The 16,032-nt window shown below is 48.0% G+C and overlaps 1 protein-coding gene across 5 annotated transcripts in view; it reads left to right on the plus strand.

The window, feature by feature from the left end:
* MYOM2 (myomesin 2) overlaps positions 1–14,133 on the plus strand; it is a 102,651-nt gene extending 88,518 nt beyond the window's left edge. For 4 of the 5 annotated variants that reach the window (XM_001096806.5, XM_077942921.1, XM_077942923.1 and 1 more), the window contains 5 exons: positions 8,993–9,156; positions 9,412–9,448; positions 10,637–10,659; positions 12,046–12,101; positions 13,338–14,133. In XM_001096806.5, coding sequence (XP_001096806.1) covers positions 8,993–9,156; positions 9,412–9,448; positions 10,637–10,659; positions 12,046–12,101; positions 13,338–13,655 — 598 coding nt within the window. In that variant the 3' untranslated portion in view covers positions 13,656–14,133. The remainder of the gene's footprint in view (positions 1–8,992; positions 9,157–9,411; positions 9,449–10,636; positions 10,660–12,045; positions 12,102–13,337) is intronic. The other variant, XM_077942924.1, reaches the window with a different exon arrangement.
* The last annotated feature ends 1,899 nt before the right edge of the window (positions 14,134–16,032 follow it).

Raw genomic sequence — 16,032 nt, forward strand, 5'->3', positions numbered from 1 at the left:
ATTATTTCTCTTTTCTCTTCCCCAAACAAATTCATTATACAACAAAACAGGCATTTCTTTAGCACCTTTGTAACTAAACTATAACTTTAAGACCTTAACTTCTTACTATTTGACTATTAAACAACGTGAAACTATATTAGGTAGCCATTATGTATGATTGTAATTCACTGCTTGATGACTAAATGCGTTCTTACTAGATAGCAACTGGAAAAAAAGAATAATACGAAAATTTGTTGGAAAATTTGTTGAAATATACTTTAGCCATTTGAGGCTAAATAATTCACTTCACAAAACCTATGAAGCCAGGGAATGGAGCTGCCAAAGACTGGTGCTGTGGGTCCTGGAATATTTTGTGTTAATGGGTGACATGGAATCAATAGAGTGCAATGAGAATTTTGTGAAATGCAGACATAAGCAAAGACAATTGTTCTTTAGTTAAAAATGCTGAGTAATACATCAGAGGCTATAGAAGATGTCACTTTAAGGGAAGGTTAGAAACTTAATCAACATGAGTTAGAAGCAGGCAAAGAGGAATTCAGCAAAAATGTTCTTCAGAAAAGAGATTTTGTCCTCCTACTCAAAAGTGAGATTAATGTATCATCTAGACATGGCTAGATCTCAAATTCTTAACATATTGACCACTGAAGTCTTGAAAGTTTCTCAGAAACTAAAGAAATTTCAGTCTCTCTTTCTCTCTCTCTCTGTTTTTGAGACAGAGTCTTGCTCTGTCACCCAGGCTGGAGTGCAGTGGTGCCATTCTAGCTCATGGTAGCCTTGATTTCCTGGGATCAAGTGATTCTCCTGCCTCAGCCTCCTGAGTAGCTGGGATCACAAGTGTGCACCACCATGCCTGGCTAAGTTTTAGATTTTTTGTAGAGATGGGGTCTTGCTATGTTTTCTAGGCTGGTCTTTAACTCCTGGGCTCAAGTGATCCTCCTGCCTTGGCTTCTTAAAACCCTGGAATTACAGGCATGAGCCACCTCACATGCTCCACAGTGTCTTTATGGCATAAAAATAAGAGCATGCTTCAAACTCCAAATGTGTATTTTAATTCAATTCAGGAGATTCCACACACAGAGCCTGGCTTTGTAAATGCTCTCCTAAAATCTCAACTAAATTGAACTAACTGGGAGGAGAGAGGCCTGCCTGACACCCCAGGCACCTTCCCTGGCATATTTTCATCCTTATGTCCACAGGGTAGGAGGGGCCGTGGTTGGCCGTGTCTCCAGTGGGAAGGGCTGGGCTGTGATGGGGCCTTCCCTGTGGCCTGGGTGTGGCATCAGCTGATGTGTGGGCTGCCTTGCGGTCCTGGGAAGGGCTGGGGCAGTGATGGGGCCTTCGCTCTGGCCTGGGGGTGGCTTCAGCCAACCTGTGGGCTGCCTTGCCGTCCTGGCCTGTGACAGCTGCAGGGGTGGGAGCTCCAGGTGTGTCCAGTCCCCTCTCAGAAAGCACAGGGCATCTCCCGTTCTCTGCATGTGTTCTGATGTTCACTATTTAGACAGCAGTAGCAAAAGGCTGCTGGGTATGTTAAGGTCCCTGCAGGCTGTCCCGTCTTGTGGGGCTCTTCCCGAAGGAGGTCTGCATTCCTCAATACTGTCTTCTCCAGCCTAGAAGCAAATATTTCCTAGCTTTTGGGAATTTTCCTGTTTTATCTACATTTCCCTTCAAAAGGGGAGCAGGATCTAGGTGGAGTTCGCTTGAATGTCAGACCGCACTGAGAAGAGCGAAAGTCTGCCTTTCTAGCTCTGACACCACAGTGCTGTTGAAACCTTAGGGCTATCATCAATAACAACCTTCAGTGGACTCAACAGAAGCACTGCCTCTGAGGCTGCAGCTCTGTTCTTGTGCTTCCATCTACCTGCCTCTGTCAGTCGTTATTATTATTATTTTTTAGTTTTTATTTTTTTGATTTGGAGTCTTGCTCTGTCACCCAGGTTGGAGTACAGTGGCGTGATCTCGGCTCACTGCAACCTCCGCCTCCTGGGTTCAAGTGATTCTCCCGCCTCAGCCTCCCGAGTACCTGGGATTACAGGCACGTGGCACCACACCTGGCTAATTTTTGTATTTTTAGTAGAGACGGGGTTTCACCATGTTGGCCAGGCCGGTCTCAAACTCCTGACCTCAGGTGATCAACCCACTTCGGCTTCCCAAAGTGCTGGGATTACAGGCATGAGCGACCACGCCTGGTCTCTCAGCCATTATTGATCTTAGTTTTTAGATTTTTGCACTTGTGTTAGTTCCAACCATTTATTTTACTATATATAATATTCAGTTACAAATATATAATATTTCTAAATCGTTCACTGTGAAGTAATTTTAGACTCAAAAAAGTTGGGAAGAAAGTATGGCTTTCCCTTATATCCTCCATCCTCTTCCCCTCAGGTTAACGTCTTGTCTAGCCACCTTACAACCATCAAAACCAGGAGCTGAATGATGATGTAATGCTATTAACTCCGCTTCAGACCAGTTCAGATTGCACCTGTTTTTCCAGGAATGCCCTTTTCCGTGTTCTCGTGTTGAATCTCAGGTCCCATGTTGCAATCAGGTGTCCTGGCTCCTGGTTCCCCCCTGTCTAGGACAGTTCCTCAGGCTCTCCTCGTCTCTCTTGGCCTGGGTGCCTTGAAGCCATCTGTTTGTCACTTTGAAGCATGCCCCTCCATCTGGGTTTATCTGGTGTTTCCCATGATTGGGTCGGTGACTCAGTTTTAGCTGGAATACAACAAAAGCCATGCTGATATCTGATCACTGGGTTAAGGCAATGTCTGCCCTGTCTCTTCTTGGGAACGTTATTATTTTTCCCTTGGTAATTAGTAAATACTTTAGGACTTGGCAAGTCTCTTGTCCCCCCGCAGACCTGTGTGCTGAGATTTGAGGTTCAGCAGTGAATCTGGCCTGCAGCACTGATTTCTGAGGGGCTGGGTAGAGGATAATCTTCTAGTTCCCTCTTCCCCCTATGTTTGTTCTGCTGGGAGGCGCTGGCCTCTCCTCTGTGTACCTCCTCATTCAGCTGCTCGGCTGCATCCGTTTGGACTCAGGGATGCTGATTTTATTTTGTGAGCTGTTACTTTGCTCAAATTGTTCCAGCTCTGGCCTTTGGGAGCTCCTTCCGATTGACACCTGCTTGCTCCAGCGTGCGTGCCTGCATCTTCTTAGCAGCAATGTCTTATTTTCTGAGTCCGTAAAACATTCCCAACTCATCTTGTATTTTCTGCCCCAGTTCTACAATCCCAGAAGCCCTGGCTCCTGGACCAAGGGTGGCATCAGAGACTGTCAGTGTCTCGGGGAGCCGCGGGTCTTACACGCTCTGGAGACAGGACTGGGTGACATGTGGGTGCACACGGAGGCACACACTTGTACATCCGTGTCCACTTCTGCGTCTCACCATCTGTGTACTAGAATCTGATAGGATCCCAGTCCAGTCCAACTCCACAGGCTTCATTCAAGCCTTGCCGCTTTCCTGAGCTGTAACTCGGTTCCCCAGGGAGAAGCCTGGCTCTCATCTATTTTTTTTTTTCCTAATCCTAGTATTTACATCAAGCAGTTTAGAATTAGTAACTCGTATCTCTGTGAGAAAGAAATGTGCAAACTAGAGTTCAGTGTTTCCTGCAATTAATTCCTTTCATCTTTAGCCATACAGTATCAAATCAAAATATTGCTTTCCAAAGCTACTGTATTTCTTTGTGTTCTGGGTGATAAGCAATTCATTTGCAACATCGTTATGTTGGTTTGTTACTGTTCGTATTTTCTTTTGGGTTCCCCTTGCTTTCACCCTGATGTTCCTCATTTATTTTGGGAAATGTGAAAGGCAGTGTGGTTGCAAGAGTCTGAGCTACAGAACTTGAGCCCAGACCTTCCCTCCTCCTCCCTGCTCACCTGCCTCCATGCCCCTTACCTGTCTCCTTCCCACCTACCCTGTCACAGGCGACCGAACTGCTGGTTACTTTTGCACGAAGGAGCAGAAACGTGTGCTTTCTTCTATCCTCCACTGTCTTGTATTAATACAAACTATTTTCACTTTAGTTTGGAATGAAGGAATTTGGTCATGTTTTGTAATCAAGTAATACGAAGGAGAGGTTTTGTCATATTGGGCTCATTTATGTCTCAAACAACAATAATAATAATTTAAAAATCCCTGTATGTCCAAGTCATTGTCTAGGTAAGACAACAGTTATAATTAATTCAGCAACCAGATAGTCAAAGAAATGAACAGCTATTTTTGAGCACTAGGACGTGTTTGGCCCTCTTTTAAGTTGCTCGTTCAGGGGAAGCCAAATGAGAGGGCGTGGGGTCTAGGGTGAGACCCTGAAGCTGGGAGTAGGAAGCTGGAAACCAGCATTTGCCCTCAAGGTGAGCAGCCAGGGTTGCAGACATCAGGGACAGCAGGAGCCTCTGCTAATGGTTGTCCATGTTCTGTGAGTGACTTTGTCTGAGTTATATTGAGGGAACAGACTTAGAACCCAGTCCAAGAGAAGTGTGTGTGATGCAAGAGAAGCCAGGGTCAGGACACCAACATGGGCAGCTCGAGGCTGGGATTGGGGTTTAAGACAGGCTCCCGATCCCAAGCTCACGGCTACCTTTCTGCAGCTGCAGCTCAGGGAAGGGTAGTGTCCCAGCTGCAGGCTGTGGGGTCCTGGCTCAGGGCATCTCGCATGCGTGCATGTTTACCCAGATCCCAGGGTGGCAGTGGAGGCCGCAGCTGTGACGAAGGAGGTGGGGCCAGAAGCATGTGGGTTCTGAGAAGGGCACCAAGTGGGCCAGTGTGTGATCTGGTGTTCAGTGGACACCATTCCTTCATTACAGTGGTTTTTACCCTTTGTCACTGGCTGAGATTTGGGTTCAAGTGTTCTTTCCCCAAATTGTGTGGCTGTTGTAAAGAATCCCTCATTGAAGTAGAGGGTCACTTTTTAAACGTGAAACTTGAATGATAAGTCTCCAAAGGCCTAGGGCCATCAACGTGAGGCCAGTGAAGCAGTTGTTTGCAGTGGGGCCCTTGTCTTCACTGCTGCCCAGCCAGTGTGTCCAGTTACACCAAAGCCAGGAGGCCGGTTGGACACATTTACGGCCATTTTATGAATGCTCGTGTGAAGGCGTACCTTTTTCCCTTGTCACCTATATAAAAATAAAATTATCTTTCTTTTGTCTATAAGCAAGTTGCTAATTGTGTGAGTAGAACGGATCACCATCGGAATGGGACATAGTCCAGCAGAACATAAACGCCGCAAAGGCTAAAATGCCACCACTTCATGAAGCATTTGCAAGGTGACTTAGCGGCCCAGTGAGTTTCCCCTGTTGGACAAAGCTGTGTGCGACGTGGCTGATACGGTGGAAACTTCACTAGCTTTTCTTCATGGCTCCAAGTCTAAACAGTGAGATTTCGGGAGTGTTTGCAGTTTTACCCCATGGAAGAAATTCTAGTCTCTCTCTCTTTCTCACACACACACAAACACACATACACACACACAGAGCAGAGGTTTGAACATCTTCGTCTATACATCTAGGATGCAACAGGTTTGGCACATAATTTAGCTCTTTGAAGAAGACATATTTGAGTTAATGGAATCAAGAAAACGCTGTCTTCTCCCTAACACTCACGTGGCATGTGGGAGGATGAGCTCACACAGGGGGATGAGCTCATACAGGGGGATGAGCTCACACAGGGCGGCAGTGATTGTTGCATCCTCTCGGTGAGACTGACCAGCGTCAGCACAAACACAGCGTTTGGTGCAGGATTCAAGACACCAGGCATGACAAAAATCTTCCCCTTATCCACAAGCAGGGAGCTCATCACAAGTCCCCAAGCAGCGTCCAGGCTTTGCAGGGCAGGGAAGCAGGGTGGGGCCGGGCAGGACCGAGGGCCTTATTGATGTGTGGAGTCTCAGGCTGGAATCCTGCTCCATGGGTCTTTGTGTGTGCAGGAAGCACATATAGCCAAGTTGGCAGTGCCTGGTTGTGTGTGTGTGTGCGTGCATTTGTTAGAACTTTGACCCTCATCAGTTCCAACAAGAGAGGGTGACAAGATGACTAAGGCCCATCAGTGTTGGCAAAACAAGTTTTTCTGACTCTCACCAGAAGAATTCCACACCCTTGTTGAACCCTGTTTCCTTGGATGGGGTACATTTAGTCAATAAATGATTACAGCGGGCTCAGTTCCCCACTGATCTGTAATTTCCAATCCGCTGATTGGTCTGTGAAGTGTTCAGCTGTAAGTGCATATGGGCGGGGGGTGGGGGGATGAAGAAGTCTTTCTTCATCAAGCTGTGATGTCCCTACAGTGTGTCAGTGTCTCTTTACCTTCAGGTCTCTGCACAGATGGGCTTTCTTGCTGCTGCTCGCATGCCAGGGTTTGGGATTGACTGGCTAATCCGCTGCTTGGTATATGTTCTGTGCAAGGTTTTTCTTTTCTGCAGAGCTGAGAATCACCGTGTAAAGTCTAATTTCCCTTTTGTACACAGGGATGAGTAGGTCTGAGTACTGGAATGGCCCATCAGTCACTTTAGTACTGGTGACCTGCTGTGAGCTCACAGGACGGCTGGTGTGGCCACTGATGCTCACCTGCCCTTGGCCACACCACGGATGGAGAACCTGGCGAGTCCGTGTCGCCTGGAATGTGAGCGCCAGCCTGCAGCTTGCAAACATGGCACTGTCGGTCTGGCCGTCTCTGGCTTCTGAGTGCTGGGGTCCTGGGGTCCTGGCCTTATCGCTTCTCCTTCCCTCTCCTGCTCCCCACGCAGCCCCTGCTGACTGTGGACTGAGAGCAGCTGGGCAGAGCATGGGGCTGTGTTGCAGGGTCAGCCTTTGTGAGGCTCCCGGGTCAGCAACGTACAGAATTCCAGATGTGGGACTGAGATTCCTGAAGGATTGGCCGGTCCGATTCTCCTGCTGCTTTCCGGGGAGGGGCAGCTCATGGGAAAAGGGAGATAATTAACATACTGTGAAGGGCTAAAGGGGTCCCTTTTACATTATGTGCGTTCTAACACCGTTTTTAAAAGTTTAGGTAGAAATCAAGTGCTCACACTGCCCTGCCTTCTAAGGCAGCACGAGCTCGTCCCTCATTGGCAACAGGGGAGGCCGACCTGATGATTGTAGACAAATGTGTATCAATTATGTTCCAGAGTTGCTTCAATAGATGTTGATCATATCTTCTTGGATTCCTAAAACAACCCCACATGGGCAGTGTTAGATCCTCCCTTCTCTGTCCAGGATCCGAGACGCTAAGTCTCAGGCCGAAGCCAATCCCACAAAACCATCCCTGGGAGCAGCCGTTCCGTCCTCTCTGGCTTAGTGTGCACCAGGATCCTGCTGTGCCCTCATGGAGCTCCCACTTGCTATCTGGACAGACTCGATTCTGACACACACTGCCAGCACCACCACCAGAGACCAGGACACAGAGCCAAGCATTTATTTTTACATATATACTTTTTGAGACAGGGTCCCACTCTGTCGGCCAGGCTGGAGTGTGATGGTGTAATCACAGCTCACTGCAGCCTTGACTTTCTCTGGCTCAGGCAGTCGTCCTGCCTCCGTCTCCTGAGTAGCTGAGACTACAGGTGCTTGCCACTATGCCCGGCTAATTTTTGTGTTTTTGTAGAGACAGTCTTGCTTTGTTGTCCAGGGTGGTCTCAAACTCCTGGGCTCATGTGATCCTCCTACCTCGGCCTCCCAAAGTGCTGGGGCTACAGGCATGAGCCACTGCACCTGGCCCAAGCTGTGCATTTATTATAGGCTTAAGATATATTTGTTGAAGGGAAGAATAACAGAGAAAAAGGCTATGATGGTGAGGAGGGCTGGAGAATTCTTTTTCCTGATGGAACTCAAGGCATTCTGGGTTGCCGGCAAGGGTAATGAAAGATGCCACAAGCACCACAGCTGGCTCTCTGTGCAGCTGACACAGCCCGTTTCCCTGAGCTCCAGCTGCTCTGGAGCTGGTGCCTGAGAGAAACGGGTCCACATTCCAGCTCTTGTGTGGCCCTGGAGTCAGTCCTGTTTTCATGCGCCCGTGACTACGACTTCCACAAATCTCTCAGGCTCCCTCTAAACTGTAGTAATGTTGGGAAATAACTTATACACATTTGTCTGCAGTAAACAGGTTGGCCTTATACGTTGCAGATATGGGAATCTTAGAAGGCAGGAATGGTATGAGCACCTTGTTTTTATCTAAACTTTAAAAAATTGTGGCATGATACACATACTGTAAAAGTTAACATTTTAACCATCTTTAAGGGTACTGTTCAGTGGTGTTAAGTACATTCACATCATTGTGTAGTCACCACCACCACCCAGGACCTTTTCATCCTCCCAAACTGAAACTCTGTTCCCATTAAACCCTCACTCTCCGTTCCTCTCCCTCAGCCCCTGGTACCCACAGTTCTACTTCCTGTCTCTGTGAATCTGACTACCTAAGCCCTTCATAGGAGTACATGTTTGTCTCTTTGTGACAAGCTTATTTTATTCAGCAAAATGTCCTTAGGGTTCATCCACATTGCAGCAGGTGTTGGGATTTCCCTCATGTATTTATGGGCCACAATCTGTTGATCCACTCATCACCAATGGACGCTTGGGCTGCTTCCCCACCAGGGCTGTCGTGAACGATGCTACTAAGGATGTGGTGTGACAATCTCTCTCCAAGACCCTGCATTCAATTCTTCAGGGCATCTACGGAGAAGTGCAATTAATGGATCATATAATAGTTCTAGATTTAATTTTTTGAGGAACTGCCATACTGTATAGAATAATGTTAAGTCCATTATGTTGTGACAAGTATATATTAAATAATAATATACCTTTGAAAATTAAGATACATTTAATGTTAGAAGGTTTTCAGATCTGATTTACTGATGTGGTCAATACATTCATAACAGCCAGAATAATCTATTGTGATATTGGCATCAGCAAGTTAGAGAAGGCTGTCACAGCAGCAGGACATTGCCCCGTAGACATTGTGCATGTGACATGGAGACCCTAACTTGGATACGTTCCTGTTGCTATTTTAAAGAGATGCTAAGATCTCATCCAGTGAGCATATGAGAATCGGGGGGAGTGAAGAGATGGCCTGGCTGCAGATATGTGAGCCGACGGAGAAGGATAAAGGAAAATACACTTTTGAGATTTTTGATGGCAAAGATAACCATCAACGCTCCCTCGACCTGTCTGGACAAGGTAAGAGAATTCTTCTTTAGCATTTAATAATCTGTATTTAGAAATCCATTTAGATGCTGAAGGGAGGGAATACGATATGAATACAGGAGACAATATGAATTTACGATTTTCATTTAGAGAAAATGAAAAAATCACTTTATTCATTCTTTCAGTATATCAGTTTTCATGAACCAGATTCACTGGTAGAATATTTGAGTGAATAAATAAAATCTGAACACTGAAATGGTTACTAACATAAGAACTATTTCCTTACAGCTTTTGATGAAGCATTTGCAGAATTCCAGCAACTCAAGTAAGATTTGTGTATTTGGTTACTATGATATCATCCTGGGGGCAGTTGAGTCCCAGTCAATTTGGCTGCATGTGGGAATCTGTATGGAAGCCTGGGTGGCCCAAAGAAAGAGCCATTCCTGGGACAGAAGTGGCAATTTAAGCAATGCAGTATGTGGAGGGGTGGGCATTCTCCTAAACCAGAAATGCGTTTATCAACGGAATGTCCAGGGTCATCGGAACCCCGGATGAATTTCGAAAATCATTATTGTAAGAGTTGAAGAAAGAGGAAAGAAACATGCAAAGCAGCTTAACAGTCAAAGACAGGTTTATTTTGGAGAATAGACCTGAGTGGTGCTTCTGGCAGATTTCGGTCAGAAGCGCTTTCTCTTACAGACTAAGGGTATTTAAAGGTTCTGGTTCAGGCTAGGAATGTTTCTGTGTGAAGGAGAGTTTTTTTGTGGGGTTGGAATGCCTCTGGTTGGAGGGGAGGTTATCTAAGGGTTGGAATGTTTTTGATTGGAGGGTAGGTTATCCCAAGGTTGGTATGTTTTTCGTTGGAGGTGTCATTTGTGGTTTATGGTCATGCTGACGTTAGCCTTTAAGCTGATGTTTTTGAGCTGGACTTAGGCGATTTCTAATCAAGGAAAACTTAAAATGGCGATGCTAGTCCAAGATGGTGATGCTGCTGCTGTCAATTATCATCAGTCTGCACATTACACAGAGCAACTTTTTAAGGAAAATTCAGGGTTTTCAAATGCACGATCGAGTTTTCGCACATCCAAAGCTGACCACAGTCCTTGGCCTGTGCTAGCTTATTTAATAAACATTTGTTGATTGGGTACAGGGATGAGCAAGATAGATCAGAAACTGACAAGTTCCAAAAATATCTCAAGTCTCTGGTGAATTTGTGGAAAAAAAAAAATCTCTTCAACCTGTGAACTGGAATGCTAAACTTTTCTGTGGGTTTTAGCATCTGGATAATAGGGCATTTTCCACCTCAAAATGGGCAGTGGGAACCATCAGGAAAAAGCGATGATATCCATGCTGGGATCCTGTGATCTGAACGTGTTCCTCTAAGAGAATGCAGACGTATTTCCTTCTTTCTTTTGCTCTCATCGCTAGTGAGTCTCTCAGCTGTACATTTTGTTGGAAGTACTTTCTCATACTCTCTTTTCGTTCTCTCCTCTCTGTCCCCTTTAACTTTTAGAGCTGCTGCTTTTGCAGAGAAGAGTAAGTACATGTTAGATTGTAACCAGGATGGTAAATTGTTTTGGGTGGGGCAAAAAGGTCTATATTTTAGAGTACCAACTTTGTGTATTAAATAATAACCAGCAACCCCCCACCCTGATGTAACAATGCTAGCAACACTGCACCCTGTCCTGGAGCCCCATGTCCTGCACTACTGGTCCCTGCACTGCTTTTGGCCTTAGCCCCGTCACCCCTCGGGCCCCCACTTTCACTCCTGTCCTCCGTCTTCCCTTGCAGAATCTGCAGCCCAGACACCCAGGGCCCTTTCACTTTTCTTTCCCTTCCCTTCCATTCCCTTCTCTCCCCTCCCCTCCCCTCCCCTCCCCCTCCCTTCCCCCTCCCTTCCCCCTCCCTTCCCCCTCCCTTCCCCCTCCCTTCCCCGTCCCTTCCCCCTCCCCTCCCCTCCCCTCCCCTCCACTCCACTCCACTCCCCTCCCCTCCCCTCCTCTCCCCCTCCCCTCCCCTCCTCTCCCCCTCCCCTCCCCTTCCCTCCCCCTCCCCTCCCCTTCCCTCCCCCTCCCCTCCCCTTCCCTCCCCCTCCCCTCCCCTTCCCTCCCCCTCCCCTCCTCTTCCCCTCCCCCTCCCCTCCCCTTTCCTCCCCCTCCCCTCCTCTCCCCCTCCCCTCCCCTCCCCTACCCTCTCTTCCCTTTGCTTCCCCTCCATTCCCCTCCCCTCCCCTCCCCTCCCTTCCCTCTCCCTGTCCCTTTTTCTCTTCTCTTCTCTCTTTTTCTTTTTTTTTTTTGACAGAGCCTTGCTCTATCACCCAGGCTGGAGTGCAGTGGCGTGATCTCGGCTCGCTGCAACCTCTGCCTCCTGGGTTCAAGCGATTCTCTTGCCTCAGCTTCCTGAGTAGCTGAGATTACAGGCACCTGCCATCATGCCTGGCTAGTTTTTGTAGTTTTAGTAGAGACAGGGTTTCACCATGTTGGCCAGGCTGGTCTCTAACTCCTGACCTCAGATGATCTGCCCACCTCGGCCTCCCAAAATGTTGGGATTACAGGCGTGAGCCACCACGCATGGCCAGGACCCCTTCACTTTCTGCCCAACTCGGACAGACGCGGCTCTCCAGGCTTTCAGTCCTTGGTGAATTCTTCTCCCTTCAAGACTGGCCCCTATCTCACATTTCCTCTGGAGTGTTTCACCCCCGGCCCCTTCACAGAGTCTATTATCTCCTCACCTACTTCCCTTGGCTTTGGTTTATCCCTCAACTGTCAACATATAAATCTTTTTCTTTGGTGCTCTCTCTCCTGGGCATAAACTCCTCCCCATGTTCACCTTGGTACCCGCTGCTGCTTACACGGCCCCCGCTCGGCGGGAACGCCCCACAGGTGTTTTCCCAACTGAGGCACTTTCCCTTTCCCATTGCAGATCGTGGCAGGTTGATTGGCGGCTTGCCTGATGTGGTGACCATCATGGAAGGGAAGGTGAGGATTCTAAACTTGGCCAGGGTGGGGTGTCAGCGCGGTGCAGTGCACGCAGCCCCTCCTCTTGGGGCAGAGCAGAGGGAACCCAGCGAGGGGCTTCTGTGTCCTCACTCAGCCTGCAGGGAACCCAGAATCCCCCCCACTTTCCTGCCCCTCCTCGACGGCCTGGGATAACCCCTGTATTCTCCAAGGAAGGAATTGCGTAACATTCTGAATCCACAAACCTGTGGTCACAGGAACACATCGTGCCACTTGGGCACCTCAAGGCAGGTGCTGTGGCTATGGGTGTTTCTAGGCCCTCAGGGTCTGCCGGGGTCTGGTGCCACCTGCCCCTGTGGCCATTCACCCAGAGGAGCAAGTGCAGGACGAGGCGGCCACACCCGCCGTGGCCTGCCTGCCTGTGTGAAGGTGCAGGCCCCCTCTTCCCATGTGAGAGAACACAGCTTTTACTACACGGAAGAAGAAAATCTCTGCTCCCACTCTCAAGGTCACTGTGGAACACATGGTGGAAGCCGCTTACTGGAGTGTAATTTGTTGCCTGTCAGGAGAATTATTGATATCTAATTGATACTTCTCTGGTTGCTTCAGTGGGTCTAACTCAATGTCACAGGGACAGAGATACTTGAGAGAATTTTATTAGGCCAGAAGACAAAAGTGTATAGACTTCTTCTTTAGCAGTTAAAGGAAAAGCCTAGAGAGCCTTGAGATGTCATCTTAGGATGTAATTGAGAAATTAGCAATCGTTTCACTTTATCCTAGGCTGAAAGCATATTTTAACTAAGCTTCAAGAATGCATTTTTTTTGCCTCCGGTTTACCAGTTATAAGACAATATATTCATGGGGTCCCCCAGAGGAACTGGTAAGAGGGACCCATACGTCTAAATAGAAAGGAATTTGGGAGCAGGCTGGATATATCTACTATAAAACATAGAGCTTAATTAAATTACTTTCAAATTAGTTAATTGACTTAGGCTATGGGTAAAAGCTGAGAATAAATAGGACATGTGCTCACTGATTTTTTTATGAGCTCCCCTGTGACACAGTGAACCTGTTCCCTACTGTCCTCTGGCTGCTCTGTCTAGAGTGGTGCTTATGTACATAAAGCCTTGTTGCTAAACAAACCATTGAAGGACCAGTACGTGTCACTGAGTGTGACCTGGAGCACACTGTCTGAGGCGGTGATAGGACTTTCCCTTTTCTAACTCTTCCTTCTCCACCAACCTCTTCCTTCCGAAGACCTTGAATCTCACCTGCACGGTGTTTGGAAACCCCGACCCCGAAGTGGTTTGGTTCAAGAACGACCAGGACATCGAGCTCAGCGAGCACTTCTCGGTGAAGGTGGAGCAGGCCAAGTACGTCAGCATGACCATCAAAGGCGTGACCTCTGAGGACTCGGGCAAGTACAGCATCAACGTGAAGAACAAGTATGGCGGGGAGAAGATCGATGTGACGGTGAGCGTGTACAAACACGGGGAGAAGATCCCGGACGTGGCCCCACCCCAGCAAGCCAAACCCAAGCTCATCCCGGCGTCTGCCTCGGCGCCAGGCCAGTGAAGGCGTTTTCCCGGCCTGGAGAGGGGAAAATATGCTTGGCAGGGACAGGAGTGCTGTGTGCTTGTTCCAGAGGAGCAGCCGGCGTCCGAGCGGCGTCCTGTGTGGGCCGGTAGTTGATCACACATTGTGCTTTTGATTTTTGCGTTTGGTGATGATTATACCCGTCTAAGGGAGAAAGCTAACATTTTCCACAAGACAGAACAACATGTTTACACGAGGGTAGACGGCAGGCACCTGACAGAGAGGGGGTTGGCAGATGACACACTAGCATTTGCACGGGTGTGGGCACATGGGCGTGGCACCCGGACGTGTGGAGCATGTGGCGGTCTGTGTGAAGCCACCGAGAAGCTGCCGTGCTGCTCTTTGGGAGCTGCGGGATCTAGCAGCTCTGAAATCTTGGCTGTGGAGCCTTTGAAGCATGTGTTACCTGGTTAAGCTTGTTTTTTCTTGCTTTAGGCAAATAAAACTTTAAAAATCACCTTGTTGTGGTTTTCCTGTACCAAATCACACCTACCTGCACCTGCTCACCCTCCTGGCTTGTTTAATTATGGGGTATCATGCACTTTCATGGCTGGTGGGGTGCAGACAGCGCACTCACACTCCAGAGGGCAGGGCATGATGAATCACACCTCCAAAGCCCCTCCGACCTGCGGGGCGGGGCTGCCAGCCCCAAGTGGCACCCAAGACAGCACCAGTCTTAAGAAGTGTGCGTTTTGTGCAAGGCTTAGAAAGGTCACCTAGTGATTATACCACAGGGAAAACAAAATGCATAGATGGCTCTGTTCTTTTTTAGTGTGCTAATGAATTAGGAAGGGATATCAAAAGAAAAAAGGCACTCATTTGGAATGATCACTGTAGTAGCCATGGAGGAAAAATAAAAACTTGGCGGCCTACACAAGGCCTCTTGGTGAAGTTAAAAAACATGTTTAGGAGGAACATACCCTCTCTTTGAACTTTTTCTTCCTTTGGAAAGAGGCTCAAATTCTTCTGGCATAAAAATCCCATTTCAATATTTTAGTTTTATTGTTGCTTTATAACAGGAAAAGCTTTGATAATTAAGAATGTTTTACCTTTCTGTCTCATTAAGGGCAATCCAAATTTTACGAGATTTTGTTATATTTTTCTAAGGTAATAATACAAATCCTGAGAATTAAATATGTCCCCAATAACATAAAGCTGGCTGAGCTGGTTTCCATGGCAGTAAAGTGAGTGTCAGCAAGAATTTTATTTTTATTATTTCTCCCTTCTCTGTCAAGCAGGTGAACTTTAGCGGAGTTTGTTCTTACTGCCTGGTGGAGCCGCATTTTCCAAAGCGGCTTGGCGAGGGTAGGCACAGACAGACTTGTCTCCATTTGACCTTGATTCAGGTAAACAGATTTTGTTTATTTTCCAGTTTAAACAGTCGTTTTTGTTTAGCAATTGTGGTTCATGGGAAAGAATTCAAATGGTTGTGAATTTCTTAAAGCCATATATACTATTTTTAATAGATCCCCTTTTTGAGCAGTTTTAGGTTCACAGCAAAGTTAAAGGGAAGGTAGAGATCTCCACTCCAGCCCCTGCCCCAACCACAGCTTCCCCCACGACCAACACCTCCCACCAGAGGGGTGTGCTTGTTACACCCACTGCACTCACACTGACACATCACCATCGCCACGGGGCAGAGTTTACCCTGGGCTTGCTCTTGGTGCTTGCTACAACCGCTGCACCCACACTGAAGCCTCACCACTGTGGGGGGCTGGAGTTTACCCCGGGCTCACTCCTGGCGCTTGTTACAACCACTGCACACACACTGAAGCCTCACCACTGCGGGGGGCTGGAGTTTACCCCGGGCTCACTCCTGGCGCTTGTTACAACCACTGCACACACACTGAAGCCTCACCACTGCGGGGGGCTGGAGTTTACCCCGGGCTCACTCCTGGCGCTTGTTACAACCACTGCACACACACTGAAGCCTCACCACTGCGGGGGGCTGGAGTTTACCCCGGGCTCACTCCTGGCGCTTGTTACAACCACTGCACACACACTGAAGCCTCACCACTGCGGGGGGCTGGAGTTTACCCCGGGCTCACTCCTGGCGCTTGTTACAACCACTGCACACACACTGAAGCCTCACCACTGCGGGGGGCTGGAGTTTCCCCCGGACTCGCTCCTGGCGCTGTCGGCTCTGTGGGTTTGGTTGGGTGATCAGGACTCATGTCCACCACTGTTGCATCATGCACAGTCTTTTCTCTGCCCTAAAAATCTTCCCTTCAACCCCTGAGCATTTTACTGCCTCCATAATTTTGAGTTATAATATTTTTTAAACAAGTTATTTTTTTTTAATGAATAGTCTCAGACATGCAGCGAAGTGTCTTTACAACAGTGCAGAGAGCCCCAG

This window comes from Macaca mulatta, chromosome 8 (genome assembly GCF_049350105.2).
Source record: "Macaca mulatta isolate MMU2019108-1 chromosome 8, T2T-MMU8v2.0, whole genome shotgun sequence".
In the NCBI taxonomy this organism is placed as follows: Eukaryota; Metazoa; Chordata; class Mammalia; order Primates; family Cercopithecidae; genus Macaca; species Macaca mulatta.